The sequence below is a fragment of the Equus caballus genome, chromosome 12 (assembly GCF_041296265.1).
Source record: "Equus caballus isolate H_3958 breed thoroughbred chromosome 12, TB-T2T, whole genome shotgun sequence".
NCBI lineage: Eukaryota > Metazoa > Chordata > Mammalia > Perissodactyla > Equidae > Equus > Equus caballus.
In genome coordinates this window covers 16,149,865-16,167,232 of record NC_091695.1, presented here as the reverse complement: position 1 = coordinate 16,167,232, position 17,368 = coordinate 16,149,865, and the positions used below count along the sequence as shown (strand labels likewise).

The 17,368-nt window shown below is 41.5% G+C and overlaps 1 protein-coding gene across 1 annotated transcript in view; it reads left to right on the top strand.

Moving 5' to 3' along the window:
* Window positions 1-17,368, top strand: part of LOC111775911 (ubiquitin carboxyl-terminal hydrolase 25) — a 61,409-nt gene that overhangs the window by 5,175 nt on the left and 38,866 nt on the right. The window contains exons 3-4 of the mRNA XM_070230541.1: window positions 4,870-4,947; window positions 8,200-8,344. Coding sequence (XP_070086642.1) covers window positions 4,870-4,947; window positions 8,200-8,344 — 223 coding nt within the window. The remainder of the gene's footprint in view (window positions 1-4,869; window positions 4,948-8,199; window positions 8,345-17,368) is intronic.

The window sequence follows — 17,368 nt, the reverse complement described above, 5'->3', positions numbered from 1 at the left end:
TTCATGAGATAGCTCTTTGGGGTATTTGCAGTGGAGAATTTCAATAATATTGTCCTGTACACTCACCTTCAAGCAGGATTGACAGGACCAGAACTAAGAAAGGAAGCCTTCTGGGAAATTCTAGATAGACTGTAGGAGAGTGTAGAAAGTTTGTTTAGTAAGTGGGCCTGATTTAGGTATGCCTCTTGTTCCTGTCTCCAGTAATTAGTACCTCTTTCTTGTGGATGAGTTCAAGCCCTGTGATCTGACTTAGTCCACTTACCCTCTGTAAACTCTGCTATGTTCATTTATTCAGTCAATATTTATTGAGTGCCTACCACATGCCAGCACTGGTACTAGTTGCCAGGAATACAGTGATGAGTGAAATAGACAGACTGTGCTCCTTTTGGACTTAGAATCTGGTGATTAACCGTAGTATATTATTATAATGTGGTGAGTGCCAGGAGAACCTCTAATCTTCACAGAAGGCAACTGAATATACACCGATCTTTGAATTAGGAAGCAGAGTGGTATTTTGTAGACCCTGCATAAAAGTTAGAGGGAAGAGGAAGATGGGAAAGTAGTGCAAGGTGAGGCTAGAGAGAGCCGCAGCCTGCAGACAGCCTGTGAGGCCATGATAAGGATTGTACTGCAGGAAAATTCTCAGAGAGTTCACGGAATATTACATGTGAAGGAAATGAAAGATCATGTTGTCCTCCTTAAAATGAGACAGAAAAATAAAAGACAAGGCTCGGCAAATAAAAGTTTTTTGTTTTTGTTTTTTGCTTATAGCTTTTAGCTGGCCAGGGGCAGGTTTGGGGCTTACGAAGAGCTATTTGAAGGACACGTGTACTAGGAATTATCTGTCAATGAAGTTTGGGGATTTCTTGTTATGGTGAGATAATATGAACTAGGGCAGTTTAGTGTTATCAGGTAGACGCAGAAGGTATTTGTGGAAAGATGATAAAGTACCAAACCATAACAAAATTTCAAAGATGTTGCTTTTCTTGATAAAATACTCAGTGTTCTTATTGCACTCTGTATCGGTCAACTAACATCATAACAGCTCACTCCAAAAGTTGGTGACATACCAAAATATTATCATCACGTTCACAGATTTGTGGGTTGATTGGAGTGGCTCTTCTCTACAAGCGCCTCATTCTTCTGGGGCAAGTGGGCTTCCCAGGTCATGTTCTTCTTAAGGAAGAAGATGAAGAGGGCAAGCCCAACCATGTAAGCACATTTCATGTTTGCTTGCATGCTCTCTGCTATTATGTCATTGGTCAAAGTGTGTCACATGGTCAAGCTCCTCAATGCAGCAAGGAAATATATGGTATCTCTAGTGAGAGAAAGGGAAAAGTTGCAAAAGGTGTGAGAGCAGAGATGGGAGAATTGGGAGTCTAACACAGGCCCTGTAATGTTTTCTGGGTTTTACATTTGTATTTACATTTCATCTTGTCATTAATGTATATGTATACTATTTTGTATCCTACCACTTCAGCTTAATGCGATTTTGTGAAGATAACCTTCTATATAGATTCACTACTTAAAAATATACAGTTGTTTGGATTTGTCCATCTGTATCAAAATCATTTGAGATGCTTATTAAAAATACAGATTTATTAGCCTTAACTCACACCCTCCTGGAATCACAGTCTCTGGGGTGGGGCCGGGGAATCATCATTATTAGAAAACTCATCAGGTCATTCTTCTGTACATTAAAGTTTAGAATGTCTTCCTTAGTGGAAGGACATTTGCATCTTTTTTCATTTTTCCAGCATTATAAATAATAGCCAGCGACGTTTGTACAAATGAGTAATTTCTTTGGGGTATTCAATAGTCTTTCCCGATGCACGATTGAATAATTCGCAGTTGAGGAAAATAATGCTCTGTGTAAAGGATGGAGTTTGGAGTGCTGGTGGTGGTGAAATTGCAAACAGGCTTATAAAATCTTTCAAGTATTTTATGTTCACTAAAATAAAGCATTGAATTAGATAAGGAGAATTTCTGTAAAATTTTTATACATCTTTAATTTGTAATGTTGGGTATTATGTAACTTAGTCATGGTTCTGTTGCTTAGTTATTGTTAACTTTTTAAAAGAAAGTAGAAAAGTTGACAAGTTTAAAAAGAATTTTATTTTTCTTGTATTTCAGCCCTGGAAATTTGGCAATTTGGTTCTTTTATTCAACTATTTTGATTCTTCTTGGCATTTATATGACCTTGTTTATGTACTTTATTATCTATTTTATTGTTAGATAGTCTTGGTTATCTCAACTCTTTAATAAGATTTTTATGGAAATGAAAATTCATTGATGGCATGGCAGATACTGCCAATGCCTATGCAATATACGTTCTTTCTTTTCCCTAACAAACAGAGCCTTGATTTCATCTTCAGAGTGCCTTTTTGCATTGCTGAAAAATACATTTCCCAACCGCTTTTGCACTTAGGAGTGGCCAGGAGGCTTTGTGTGTTCAGTGAGGCTTTAAGTGGAAGTCGCCAGAAAGGGCTTGATAAAGAAGGCAGAATCATTTGGCAGACACCTTTTGTCCTTTGCCCTTCCCTTTGTCCTACCTAGAACTTGGACAGGATGCTGGAGGAGGAGACATGGAGTGACAGACACTTGCTGAATGTCATATATAGGAATGTTTAGTGGGAAGACAGAAGGAGCTTAGATCTTTGATATCTTGTGGGCTGTCCTTATCAGATCTGGACTGCCCACCTCCAGTCTAATTATATTAGGAAAAGACACTGCAGTATGTTGAAGCTACTATTTAGATGGGACTCTGTTACATGTAGCTGAATATAATTTGTAACTTATATGTGTGGCTTTTGTAAAAGATATCTCGACTACGTTCTCTCTAACCTGACTTTCAAATTGCTTTTATTTATTTATTTTTTTCATTTCATTTTGTAATTTCTTTAGGACCCTTCACTTCTGAATGTATATACATTATGCATGTTTAAATTGTCAAGCATGTTTTGAAACGCACGTTTTACAATCCTGACATCAACAAATCTGTATGCATAACATTTTAAAAGTTTATATTTTGAAGTAATTTCAAATTTAAAGTTGTGAAATTAGTACAGAGAACTTCCCATAACTTTTTTCCTGAACCATTTGAGAGTAAGTTGCAGACATCATGTCCCTTTACCCCCTGAAATACTTCAGGGTGTATTTCCTAAGAAAAAAGATATTTTCTTAAATAACTATAGTGCATTATCAAATTCAGGAATTTAATATTAATAAAATATCATTACTAAGCAGTCCACATTCATCTTTCTCCAGTTGTCCGAATGATATCCTGTATTGCGTTTAGTTTGAGATGTAATGTGGTCTCCTGCAGTACATTTGGTTACCATGCCTTTTTGGTCCCCTTTAATCTGGAAACTTGTCCTTTGTCATGATATAGACATTTTGAAGATAACACAATAATTATTTTGCGAAATGTTCCTCAGTTTGGATGTCTGATACTTCCTCAAGATTAGATTCAGGTTATGGTTTTTGGCAGGAAAACCACAGGTGATATTGTCTTCTTGGTGTATCATATCATATCAAGAGGCACACGCTGTCAGTCCCATTATTGGTAATATTAGCTCTGATCACTTGGTTGAGTTGGTATCTGTTAGATTTCTTCAGTATAAATTTACCTTTTCTCCCTTTATAATTTGTAGGAAGAATTTGAAACTGTGTAACTATACTGTTTCTCATTAAACTTTCACCCCATAAAATTCTTACTGAGATGACTGTAAAACATTTTCAAGAAAGATTTCTGCAGATCCTTTCATTCTAGTGACGACTTGTCTTCCAGATCATATCCCTTGAGCTTGCATTATGTCGTGGTGCTGTCTTACAGTTTTTGGGAACTTGTTTTGAGAAATACAGAGATGTAGGGAGGAACATGGTTCTTAATTAGGGAAGTTCAGGGAAGGGTTTGGTAGTGGGATGCTATCCCCCCAATAGAGTGTAATAGATTATATGGTACATAGACCAGTAGACTGTAAACAGATCTGAAGCAACTGGGGGCAAATGATCAATTCTGTTTAGGATCTTTTATGACGGATGGGAGCATGAGATGGTCCTCTTTTTCCTCAGACAGATCGTAGGATGCCAGTGATATAATATACTCACCTAGTGCATGGCCTGCCAAAAGCGTGTCTTTTTCACATATCCCAGGGGCCTGGATGCTGCCTGTCCATAGGGACAGGGAGAGATTACCAGAGCTGCCTCGATCTCCATCACTGGTCCCATGCCCTAGTTAAAGTAACCCAATGGATACTTGTTTCCTTAGTTTCTCAGGCTTAGCCTCATGCTAACCACTCCTTTTCTTGTTGGGTGGCATAAATGAGGTGGTGAAGAATGGACCAGAAATTGTTAATTCAGTAAGACTTCTTCTTGGGAAGTAATGTAGAAGTTCCCTTTTGGAAACATGAAAATGGAATAAGTGCTCCCCACAGCATGGTTCCTTCTTCCTAAAAGAATGAAATTTGTTCAGTCTCTCTCAAGTTTGTTTGTTTGTTTTTTCTTTTTGAAGAAGATTAGCCCTGAGCTAACATCTGCTCCCAATCCTCTTTTTGCTGAGGAAGACTGGCCCTGAGCTAACATCTGTGCCCATCTTCCTCCACTTTATATGCGGGACGCCTACCACAGCATGGCTTGACAAGTAGTGCTGTGTCTGCACATGGGATCCAAGCCAGTAAACCCCGGGCCGCCAAAGCAGAGTGTAGGAACTGAACTGCTGTGCCACCAGGCCTGCCCCTGTTTTTGTTTTTCTTTTTTACTCTAGTTTATTTTGTTTTCTGTTTGTTTGCCCAAAGGTCATTTATTTTCTTGTCCTTGTATATTTTCAGATTTCAGAGTGTAATGATTTTGGTTTTTCCTCTCTTCTAGCACCAGCAGACATTTTTGAATCAGCCGAGAGAAATTACTGGGATCAACGATGCCCAGATACTACAGCAAGCTTTGAAAGTATGGCCTCTGTTTTATGACCTACACTTGTGTTACACCCTCATCTCTACTGCCTGCCGTATTTGAAAGTTGAGTTTTTTAGTTATACTGTGTGGTAGTAGTAGAGATATAGGAAAGAACTTGTATAAAGTAAGAGCCTTAGCTAACATATACTGCAATTTTGAGCATGTTAGCTTTCAGCATACCTTGGAGTGACAGATGACTTCTCTCCATAGGAAACACTTTTCATGCAAAATAGGGGGATGTGAATCCAAATGCTAATGGCTGGTTTTCCTCAAGAACCATGATTTTAGAGTTTAAATAGGGGCAGAGGGTGCGGGAGAGTAGAGAGAGGAGGAGGAGGGAGAAATAGAAAATTAATAGAGAGTCAAAAGCTTACATTTTTTCCTTCCAAGAAGGAGAAATAGAAACTGGCTAACATTCAAGTAATTTACCTTAAGAACATTCAACATCAAACTTTTGAGTATATGCAACAGATAAGATGCATCATTTTGTTGTATCTTATGAAGTACCCTCATTTCCACACAGAGGCACTCACATGAGTTAAATCACATGGGTATGCACATGGAAAAGATCAAGCGAGTGAAAGATGTTCAAGAACTATATATATATATAGCTACAAAGGCTAGCAGTGAGAGCCTTTTGCCACTGTAGGCATACACACAGCTTCAATCCTTTGGCATTTGCTCCATGAGACAAAATTATGTAATTTTTGATGTTGACACAAAAGTTCTTCATTTGTGTCTGGAAGCAATTTATCTTTTAGGTGAGTGTAATCATAATCCTCATAATAGTAGTGATAACAACTAGCACTTAGTAAGCACTTACAGTACTAGGTGCTATTCCTAATAACTCCATGGGGTATTATTTTCATCCCTTTTTAAAAGATAAGGAAACAGAGGTTAAAGTGACTTGATCAAGATCACACAGCTAGTATGTGGAGGAGTTTGAAATAGAAACCAAGTGGCCTGATCCCAGAGCATCACACTTAATTTCTGCTTTCACTAGAGGCTTTGCTTCGTTTTGGCCTCATCAGGACAGTGATGAAGCAGTACTGTTTAGAGCATTAATGCAGGGTTTATGAAGCCACTGTAAGCATTTAGGGAGGAAACAAATGTGTTGTATGTCAGTTTATATGATGATGTTTAGATGATTGCCAGTCCTTTCTTTTTTTTTTTTTTAAAGATTTTATTTTTCCTTTTTCTCCCCAAAGCCCCCCGGTACATAGTTGTGTATTTTTAGTTGTGGGTCCATCTAGTTGTGGCATGTGGGATGCTGCCTCTGCATGGCTTGATGAGCGGTGCCATGTCTGCGCCCAGGATCCGAACTAGCAAAACCCTGGTCTGCCAAAGTGGAGCACGCGAACTCAACCACTCGACCGGCCCCACTAGTCCTTTCTTTATTGTGATAAATATGACTAAATCCTGTCTATTTTCAGAATGTACTTTTTCCATTCTGTGTCAGTGAGTGTGACACTACACTCGGTACCTTGTCAGGGCACTTTTCTTTTTCTTGACTTGGGAAACATGTAGAATGTGTTTAATTAAATAAATGTAAAGAATTAATCCAATTAATTCTTGTCCACATTTCCTTTGAGGTAAGCTGTGTGACCTTAGTTTTTTTTTTTAACTTTCATTTCAGTTCTCAGTAGCTGGAAGTGAAAACAGTGTACTTAAACCTTAACTGTTGCCCGGTATAAATTTGTAAGAGGGTTATTAATGAGTTGAGTCTCTCAGTAAAATACTGATATGGAGTCTACTTTTGGGAACCACATGTCGTTGATTGATTTCAGCACTTGTATTTATTTTGAGCATCTGTTTTTAGCTTCGCAAAGTAAGTGACCTTCACGTTGTGTAAGTCCCTGTTGTAGTCAGCTAATTATTATATGAGGTAGTCTGTGAAGAGTACTTGGCACATGTTTTGGCACATATTACTGCTCAGTAAATCTTAGCCATTGTTATTGCAAGTTGTTTTACTATAGTTTACTTATCTAACTATGGGATATGTTATACCTGTATTTTGGATGAGTCATTTGAGAATCTTACAGTGGTTGTGACAGATAACAAAGGTGAAAGCAGTGGTGCTTTTCCAACTGTACTCTTACTTTATCTCTTCAGCAGCTCCTAGAGTTGGAGTCGAGGTGGGTTGGGGACTTCATTCTTCTAGTTGTTCACTCCTCAAATCTTGGAATCATTCTAATCTTTCTCCTTCTATCACCCCCTACATTTAATATGATAGCAAATAAGAGACTCTCTGCCCTTTCTCTCCTATAGTCTCAACACACAGCCAGAATGATCCTTTTAAAATGTAAGTCATACCAGGTCATTTCTAGGCAGAACCCTCGACTGGCTTCCTATTACACTCCTCTCGTATCCTAAAATTCTTAAGGCCTACACAATCTTAATGTGTTCTGGCCTTGTGTCACAGAGATAACTTCATTATTAATACCTGGATTTCCTAATGTTGTTTCAACTAGCTGTCATAGAGCTAGTGTTAGATTTATTGTTAACTGGACAGAAAATATAGAGATATAACTGGGCAGGTCTCTTATTATTTTACTGTTTCAAAAATTCTTAGTTTTTTAGCAGCTACTTCCTTCTAAATTAACTTTAGAATTTTGTCCAGGTATGCTTTTGATGAGAACTACATAGAATTTATATTTAATTTGGGCAGGATTGTTATCTTGACAGTATTGAGTATTTCTGTCTAGGAGTTCTTTGTGTTTCTCCATACTGTCAAGCTTCAGAACATTTTGCTATTTTCTTCCTATAAGTCTTTGACATTTCCTTGTTAAGTTTGCCTTTAGGTATGTGTTCAGCACCCATTTTAAAGGGAATACCTTTTTTTGTTCTTATTTGCAGAAGCACTGTTTTAAAAATTCATTTTTCATCCTTGTGTATGGCAAGTTCCAGAAAACATGTTTTAGTTTGTTCATTTGTTTAGAAGTATAAGTTTGTGATTGGCTTTTGTTAAGCAGATATGAAAGTAATGGAAAATTGAGAAATTAGTTATAGAGTTGATTTTTACGTTATATTAGTAGTTTTAATTAATAGAGAAAGGAATTACCATTGATATAGTGTTCTTTGTTTATGATGAATTTATACTATAAAATCAGAATCACACAGAATGATTTTGAATCTGAAAATGATTTTTGCTTTGAGAATTAGTTGTTATGGAAAAGCTTACATAAATCATGTGAGAATGTACAGAGTTATTCCAAAATATTTGATGTTCTGTTCTTGATCTTTGAAGGATAGCAATGGAAACTTGGAGTTGGCAGTGGCTTTCCTCACTGCGAAGAATGCCAAGACCCCTCAGCAGGAGGAGACAACTTACTACCAAACCGTGCTTCCTGGCAGTGATAGATACATCAGTGTGGGAAGCCAAGCAGATGCGAGTAAGTTTACTTCTTTCTTAATATTTTGACAGGAATGTAATGAAAAATTTTCCTTGGGGATATATTAATTTTGTTGAAGCAGAGGTAAAGGACAAAAGAAAAGACTACTTTAACCTTGGTTCTTCTTAATGTATTTGAAAGGAGCATGTTTTAATTAGCTGCATTATATTTTTTTCCAGATTGTATTTCATTGGTATATCCTTTCATAGAGCACCTCATGGAGTATTCATTGTTTTGAAATATGGAACAGCTACAGTGTTACTCATTAAAGAAACAAAAATTTCTAGAATTTTAAATGGGCAAAATCATTTGTTTTATGGATTTTAAGTGTTGGTAGAGGCTTAGTATTATTTTTGAAGATAAAGTAGTATTTTTAATTACTGATAGCTTTACCATTTAGTAGAATTTCCCTTCTTTCAATCCCTGCCCCTCCCCAAAATAAAGATTTTGGAGAAAGGTTTATTACCATGTAACAAAATAAGCACACATACATGCGCACACACAGGTCCATATGGAAAATTTTATGGACTAATTTTTATTCATAACATGAATACTTTGTGCTTATATAGCACTGAGTTTTTCAAAATACATTCAGTTACCTCCATATCTCATTGTGGTGTAACTGTATTCTATAAAATGTAGGTATTTATTTTTATGCATTCTCAATTAGAGAAGTTTGATTACTAACTTGTATTGGAAGAGAATTTCTGATTTTGTTTATAGACTTTCTCAAAGTTAGGAAATAACCAGGAAGAACCCATTCACATAGATGTTTATAGCTATTAATTGGCATTAAATACTGTTTAATGTTGGTTGATTTCAAGTTTTCAGGATAATCTTAGTATTTTTGCTCTACAAATGATCTTATGTCGGCTAAGCCTGGAATACTCCTACTTCACACAGATAATAGGTGATAATCGGGAGAAGTTTTATGTGTGTAAGACAGACCCAGTTGCTGTGTCCAAGTTGAAGACACACTGTGGCTTGACTCCTGTCTGCATCTCTGACTTCGTTTTCTACTGTTTTGTTCTTTTCTCTTTACACTGTGATGATGCAGAATGGCTTGAAGTTCTCATCCACCCAGTGCTATTTAATTTCTTTTGTCTTTATGCTTGCTTTTCCTTCGAAGGAATCCCTTCTAGCCTTTACCCCCAGCCTAATTTCTTCTGGCGTTGTAGGATTTAGCTCAGGAGCTAATGGCTCTAGAATGTTTCCCCTGGCCTCTAGTTTGGACCAAGTGCTTTTCCAGCACCCAGAGCATACCTGTGTCTTAATGAGTACTGTGTTATTTTAAAATTATTTGCTTGTGCCTTTCTTGCTTACCAAACATGAAGCCTAACAGGGCAAGAGACTATTGATGTTCCCATGATCATATTAGAATGTCATAGTTTCTCAAAAAGTGTTTGTTGAGTTATTTTTGATAATATGTGTAAAAACGCCATCCCCAGAGGCCCACCTCTGAAGACAATTTGGTGGACTGGACCCTCCTCAGGGCCACCTTGGGAAGCTTATACTGAAGATGGCAGGGCCACATGAGGAAAGGAGCCCTGGTCACTGTGTCACCCCAGGAGAGTCACTTCCACCCAGGAACACTTGGATTGAATGAGGACATATTGTCTCAACCAAAATCCATAAAATGATAAGATTGCCAGTTTATATTGATGACTCTTGAGTTGTTTGGATTGGAATCCTGGTCTCTTAGTTCATACCTTTAGGGACATCCTTCAGTCTTTGCCCTTGCTTGTCCCCAGTGACCAACCAGAAGGACAGAGGGAGCCTCAGACTAGGAAGATTGGGGAGCTGTGTGGGCAGTCCCAGGTGTCCCTGCACAGAAGGAAACTTGAAAACAGGAGGAGAGTGGGCCTCACCCAGGGATGGCCCCCATCACTTGCTCTTGTGCACAAAAAGGGACGTGGCCTGGCCCTGCTTTGTCCCCTAGGTGTGCTGTAGGGCCAGGTGGGCCTAGACTGGCAGAGCCAGGCTGCCATCAGCCCTGTCCACCTCCCCCAGTGCCTGGAGAAGTGAGACCCCTTCTACTTTCAGAGCTCACTTAGGGGTCTGTTTCCTAGACCCTAGCTGGCCTCCCCTCCCCCAACCAACTGACACACCCTGGTTCCAGCCACCTGTTTACTTTGGAGATGGAACACTCCTCAGGGTTCCGAGTGGTCAGTTGTGGCCCACAGGGCACTGGCACTCAGAGGCACAGCTGCGGAGCTCTCCCCAGCCATGGAGGGCCTGCTGCCTGCCATCGCGTCCGCTTTCCAGCTGATCCTGGGGCACCTGTGGTGTGCTCTTCTGGTGATTTCGGACAGCTTGAGCCAGGGTCCAGGTCTCCCTGCGTTCCCCTGGGAGGTCCTGGTATGTACTGTGGTGGTGGCTTTGATAGTCAAGACAGGACACACTTTCACGAGAGGGAAGTCTCCAGGCGAAAGGTGTTCTGCCCGCGGTGAAGTCAGTGGAGAATGTGGGGAGAATACCGGACCTGAGAACCGAGCCGTGGAAGCCCTTCAGTGCCCTCGGGTGGAGGCCAGTCCTCTCCCGTTACGAACCTTGTGCTTGGCAGCGATGAATACAATCCTGAGCACATCAGCACTTCAGGACACTGTCGACCTTCTGGAAAAGGCTTTGAAGAGCCTGCCTGTTAAAGTCTCCAAAGCAACTGATGAAGAGGAACATCAGGAAAGAGCCAGATGGTTGCAGCAACAAAAACAAATTGAGGAAGAGCTTCCAGGAGAAATCCTCTCCCTCCAAACCGAGGAAGCAACTTTGCAGCACGAAAACACCAAGCTCGAAGGTGAGATTCAGCAGCTGAAGCTCAAACTTCAAAATCTGCATGAGCTACATGATGAAGAAGTTGGGTCACTTTATGGAAAATTCTTTGAGGAGGAAAGGGTCTGCTCCGAGTTGAAGAAGAAGCTCCTCAACGTGTGCTGGGAGATGAACTCCACGTACCAGCTTCGCAACCTCTACAAGAAGATGGCTGAAGACCTGGCCCAAGAAGTGAAGACGTGCACTTCCTATTATCACAAGGAGAACCTCTTCCAGATGCAAAGAGCCAAAGAAAGCTGGAGGGCAGCCATGTTGGCAGAGAGAAAGCTCGAGGAGCTAAGACGAGAAAACGAGCACAACAGGCAAAGGCTGGCCATGTTGGAGGCCTCGTTCCAGCCTTTGCCAAGAGGCAATTTTCCTCCAGCTGCTCCTCCCACGGTCCCCAGAGGCCCAGAAGTGTGGGGAATCCCCTGGGCCGGTAGGACCCCCCCCAGGAAGGAGGATGGCCCTGCCATGAGGCCTCAGGGGCCTGGGGTCACCTGCAGATTGGACTCAGCATCCACAGCAGCTGGGCCTTCAGCACCCCAGCCACAGCAGGACATCTGCACGGGTGTTCTCTTTTCAAAGGAATTTTGATTTTTTCTGTTTTTAGTTTAGCTCCTATTACTTACTTAATTATTCTTATTCAAGTAGATAAAGCATTCTAATGTGTAAGATATTTTTTCAAATAAAGTTTCATTTAATACATTGCTTATCAATTGCATTCTCTGTCCTTGGACCCTCTAGAATAAGACAGTATAAGGATTGAGTTTAGATTTAAATGAAAGGTCACTATTCATTAAGCCATCATTAGAGTAGGACATAGAGATGCAGAAAACAATAAAGACTGTTTCTGTGTGCTCTGAGCCCTTATTAGGAATCTGCGAAGTGACAATATTTGCCTGAATGAATTAGATGGTTAGTAAAAACCAATGGAAAAGCAGGAAAAAAAAAGACTTCAACATACTCCCGTTGACATTTCATAATGTTTTGATTTATTCCTAAATTTATAGATTAATTTAGAGGGTAGTTTTAGATAATTTGCACTCTGTTTTTTGTTCTGTAATTTTTTAAATCTTTGTTGTATTGTTTAAGATAGTGTTTCTTACCAAAACATTTCTCAATGTTTTGCAGTCCATTTTATGCCGTTTTCCCTTGGTGGCAATCACATATGCACCCACACCCACACACACAGACACGCACAAACTACAGTACAGATGTAGAATACTTTGTTATTTCGGTACCTAAGGAAAATGTAAAATTAAGAGATTCAATTTTGAAAAATTATTTAAAATAAATAAAAGAAAAAGATCATGCAATCCACCGCGATGTACACAAAAGAATCCTAAGTCCTGTACACAGAAAAGGAGAGGTGCCTGATGTACCCGACAAAATTCCCACTACAAACACTTCACCCCAATGGTGGAGATGAAGAGACTGAGATGCAGCCGTTTCCGGAGCTGAGACAGGGAGGAGGGAAGGGCCAGGGATGCGGGGCTCCCAGGGGCCAGCGGGAGGGAAGCTGTTCCCAGCCCTGGGCTGGAGGGAGGAGGGGAAGTGGTGTCCTCTGGGCCCATGAGGGGCTGTCAGGGGAACAGGGAAGACTGCCCCCACCCTCTGCCCTCCTGTCGTCCCACCTCCTGCTGGAGCCTGGGAGCCCCCCAGAGGCCCGGGCAGCGCAGGCAGAGGAGTCAGCCTGGGCACAGAGCCCGCCAGAGAGGGGCCCCGAAGGAATCTGGAGAGCGACCAGCACACTTGACTCTGCTGAATCTGAAGTGCGAGGGTTTCATTGCCTTCCTTCCCATCCATTGTTTTGTTACATGTGGAGCTTCTGTGATGTCTTCTGCGCTGTTCCAGGTGTTTAAGATGCAGTGATGGACAAAACGGTCTAACGAGGCCTGGGGACCCGCCGCTTACATTCTAGCAAGGGACGAGGTCACATAATAAAGAAAAAGAGATGAAGGAGGGAAATACGTGCTCTACAGACGATTCCTATAGGGGGATGGTAAGGGCGGTGACAGGCTAACACTCAGTGGGTGACATTTATGCTGAGATGAAAGGTAAGAGGAATTAGCCTGGGAGGTCATGGGCAGAATGTTCCAGGCAGACAGAACAGGAAGTATAGAGACCTGAGAGGTGGCTTCTGGGGCAGCGGAAATAGGACTGAGATGAGGGGGAGGGAAGGTGGGCAGGGACCAGGGCCCACTGCATAGATGTCTCTGTAGTGCAGGGGAGTGACACCAGGGAAGGGTGTAGACCTGGGGAGGAGACAGAGGGTGGATGGGGGTATACTGTGATGTGCTATCTACATAGATCTCTGTGGCTTCGAGACAGTGGAATGTGGGGTGGGGGAAGAGGGGGCAGCGTTTTGGTGAGGGGCCTCACAGGGGTCTGCAGGGAGCCCTGGGGCTGGCACTGGGGTGGTCATCACAGAGGTGGAGGAGCAGGACTGATGGGGCAGTGTTTGACTGTTGTGGGGTCTGAGAAGAGGAATGAAGGAGGACTCAGAACTTTTATGATCACACGTATATTATCTGCGGTACTTTAAGAAAATCATAGTAAAATCTTTGCAGGGAAATCCGGAAAAAAAGTCAGCTGTGTGTGGATGTAGTACACTGAGTGAAAAGCTTTTTTCGAAGGAATAGAGAGGGGAGTAGTCATGTCCATTTGGACGTCCATGAGGTTTCGACCATCCATGAAGGCCCTGGGGATCAGAGGGTCTCACCTCTTAGGCGCTCCTACAACAGGGGCTCCCAGGGCAGCTCCAGGAGGGGCTCGAGGGCAGGGTGAGAGTTCCCAAGGTTGATGCGTCCACTGCCTTAGTGGAGCCGATATGATGCTACTCGTGGAGATGCCAAGATGAACACTCAATGGCCTGCAGCAGAGCGCAGAGCCAGTGGAAGAGAAAGACTCACGGACTATAAATGCTCATGGAGGTGGCGTGTGCACCCACTGCTGGCTCTGTGCCCGGCTCTCGAACTGTCCCTGCAACAGGTTGGGTGTTGGGTGGGAGGTCAGGGAGGGTCTCTGGAGGACGTGGTCCTGAGCTGAATGCTGAAGAAGAAGGAGGAGTTATCCACGGTGCTTTACACACTTTCAGGGGCATACGAATCACTTGAAGATCTCGTTACAAAGCAGATCGTAATTCATAAGGTCCTGGGTGGGCCCGAGTCCCTGCACTGCTCCCAAGTGATGTCCATGCTGGGAATCCACATAGAATAACAAGGATCTTGAGATGAATGAGAGGAAAAGTGTAGGGAAGATAAAGAGGACAGTGCCATTTCTGGTCAGGGTTCTGCGCAGACACAGACAGGAAGGTACAAACAGCCTGGCAGAGCAGATGTACAACTTCTGCAGGAAATCTGCTCCCAATTATCCTCTCAAACGCTGCTAACTACATGGACGGATCCTGTCCCAAGTACACGACCTGTTTCAGAGGAGCATGAGGAACCACAGACTTGGGGTTGCTCTTGGGGAAGCCAGCCACGGAAGACTTGCTTTAGCTTCAGAATGCTCTAGTCAGTCCACAGCCCCCCACGTCCCCTCGCTTTCAGCCCAGACCTGGAAACCCCTCTTGACCTGTCCTTTTTCCTCACCGTCTACATCCAATGCATCAGGCAGTCCATAGATATTTCCCTCAAACTCCCTCTGTTCTCTTCTCTCCATCTCTGCCACCACCCTCCAGTATAAACCACCACTCTCTCTCTTCCCTGGGTCACTGTCACTCTGCTGACCGTCCTTCCTACTGGGCCCAGGTCACCATGCTTCCTCCCATCGACCTCCTCTCGGCAGACACAGCAGACTCTTTAACCCATGACCTGGGCAGGGCCAGAACAAAGCCAGGCTTGGACGTGTCTGACCAAGGTGGGACTGACTCCTGCTCTCACCCCCATGTCTCCTGCCTCTGGGTCACAGATGGCAAAGGTGGGCTCACATCCCACTGCTGTCTGGACAGCTCTGTTGGTGCTTGTTTTGTCCCTGGCATGTTATGGATAGCTCCCCTTTACACTCCTAAAATGGCTCCAGTTACGACAAGAAATTATATAGTCACAAAACTAATACCTTGCACGAGTTCAAACTTTTCCAAATAGTAGTGCAACATTTTAAAAAATATATAAGCTCATGAGAAAAATAGACAACATGATTTCAATCCAAATCTAAATGCAGCCTCGGACAGTTGAAGAATCATCACTATTTTGTCAATTTAGCCAGAGTGAGGACATCACGTTTTTGGTTCAGATGATTTCACATTCCTTCTTCCAGGCCAAATAGAAGCCATCTTTGTTTTGAGAAGCTCACAGTAAGAACTGAATGATATCAGGGATAACATAACACCAAATATGTTGGATTAAAGTCAAGGCCTTTCCAACTTATTGAGGAACCAGAAGGGACTGCTCTTGAAAATCTTTTTGCAAGAGTCCAAGTAATGTAGATTTCAAAGATTGAAATCATCTTGTGAATTATAGATAAATAACGCCTATGTTTGTTCGACTCAGTTACAAGCACGTTTTGTGGGGAAGTAAGAGATTGAGTCACAAGGTAGAAGGTAAAGACATGAAGTTGCTATACCCAGAAAAGGGCTCCTAGAAAGACAACGCAAAGAGAAAGACAGCACAGTAGTGATCTCCTTGTGCTGGGGCTCCTCCCTGCCAGGCTCTGATTCAGTGGCTCTTGGGTGGGGCCCAGACATCTGTATTTTAAATATATTAAATATGAATTAGTATCCTGGTTAGAAGCACAGCCCATTTTATTGATAAAGAAACCACAACAGCAAGCAATCTGCTCAGTATGACAATTAATTGAGATAAACCAGAAACTCCATTTCTCTACCATTTCTTTCAAGTGGAATATAAAATTACTTAGTGGATATTTTTCAAGAGCTACACACACATACACACCCACGGTGAAAAGATGCTCAACATCATTAGCTATCAGGGAAATGCAAATCAAAACTACAATGAGGTATCACCTCACTCCCGTCAGAATGGCTATAATTAACAAGACAGGAAACAACAAATGTTGGAGAGGATGTGGAGAGATGGGAACCCTCCTACACTGCTGATGGGAGTGCAAACTGGTGCAGCCACTATGGAAAGCAGTATGGAGTATCCTCAGAAAATTAAGGATAGATCTACCATATGATCCAGCTATTCCACTGCTGGGTATTTATCCAAAGAACTTGAAAACACAAAGGCATAAAGATACTTGCACCCCTCTGTTCACTGCGGCATTATACACAATAGCCAAGACTTGGAAGCAACCTAGGTGCCCATCAAGGGATGAATGGATAAAGAAGACGTGGTATTTATACACGATGGAATACTGCTCAGCCATAAGAAATGATGAAATCCAGCCATTTGTGACAACATGGGTGGACCTTGAGGGTATTATGCTGAGTGAAATAAGTCAGAGGGAGAAAGTCAAATACCATATGATCTCACTCATAAGTAGAATATAAAAAGGACAAAAAAAAAAAAAACACATAGCATTGGAGATTGGACTGGTGGTTACCATTGGGGAAGCGGGGAAGGGGGAGGGCAAAAGGGGTGATTAGGCTCACATGTGAGGAGATGCACTATAATTAGTGTTCGGGTGGTGAACATGATGTAATGTATCCAGAATTTGAAATATGATGTACATCCGAAAAAAATAAAAATTAAAAAAAAAAAAAAGAATTCAATAATTTGGATAGTGTGTCCATAAAGTTGCTTTGAGATTATTGAGGAAAACTGTTGTAGAACTATAATGCGGTGATTTCATTATAATAATATTAGTATCAAACTGGGAAAAAGTAGCCAATGAATAACAATAATTCTTTTCCAGTTAACAAATTTGTACCCTATTTTATCAAGTTCTAAGAAGTACAGCTGCCTTTTGGAGATAGTCTTGATCCAGCATTTAAATTTGGCAGTGTCATAATAGTGTTTCATGGTTTAAAACTGAGAAAGTAAGGAGATGTCATGCATTTAGCAGATTCTTTAAATTATTATGCTATATTGCTGATAAGAAATGAAATCTTTCATGTATTTTTAATTCTTGAAAGGAGTGGTAAAACGTGGGAAGGAAAGATGTATATTCAGACACAGGCCTCCTTTGAAAACACTACCTGCGCGCTGAAGGAATGTGGAGTATTGGAGTGATCAGAGTCTGAGGAAGTTTTCAAGGCAATGTTCTAGATAGGAAAACTCTTTTTGAACATTTTCTTAACTTTATGTG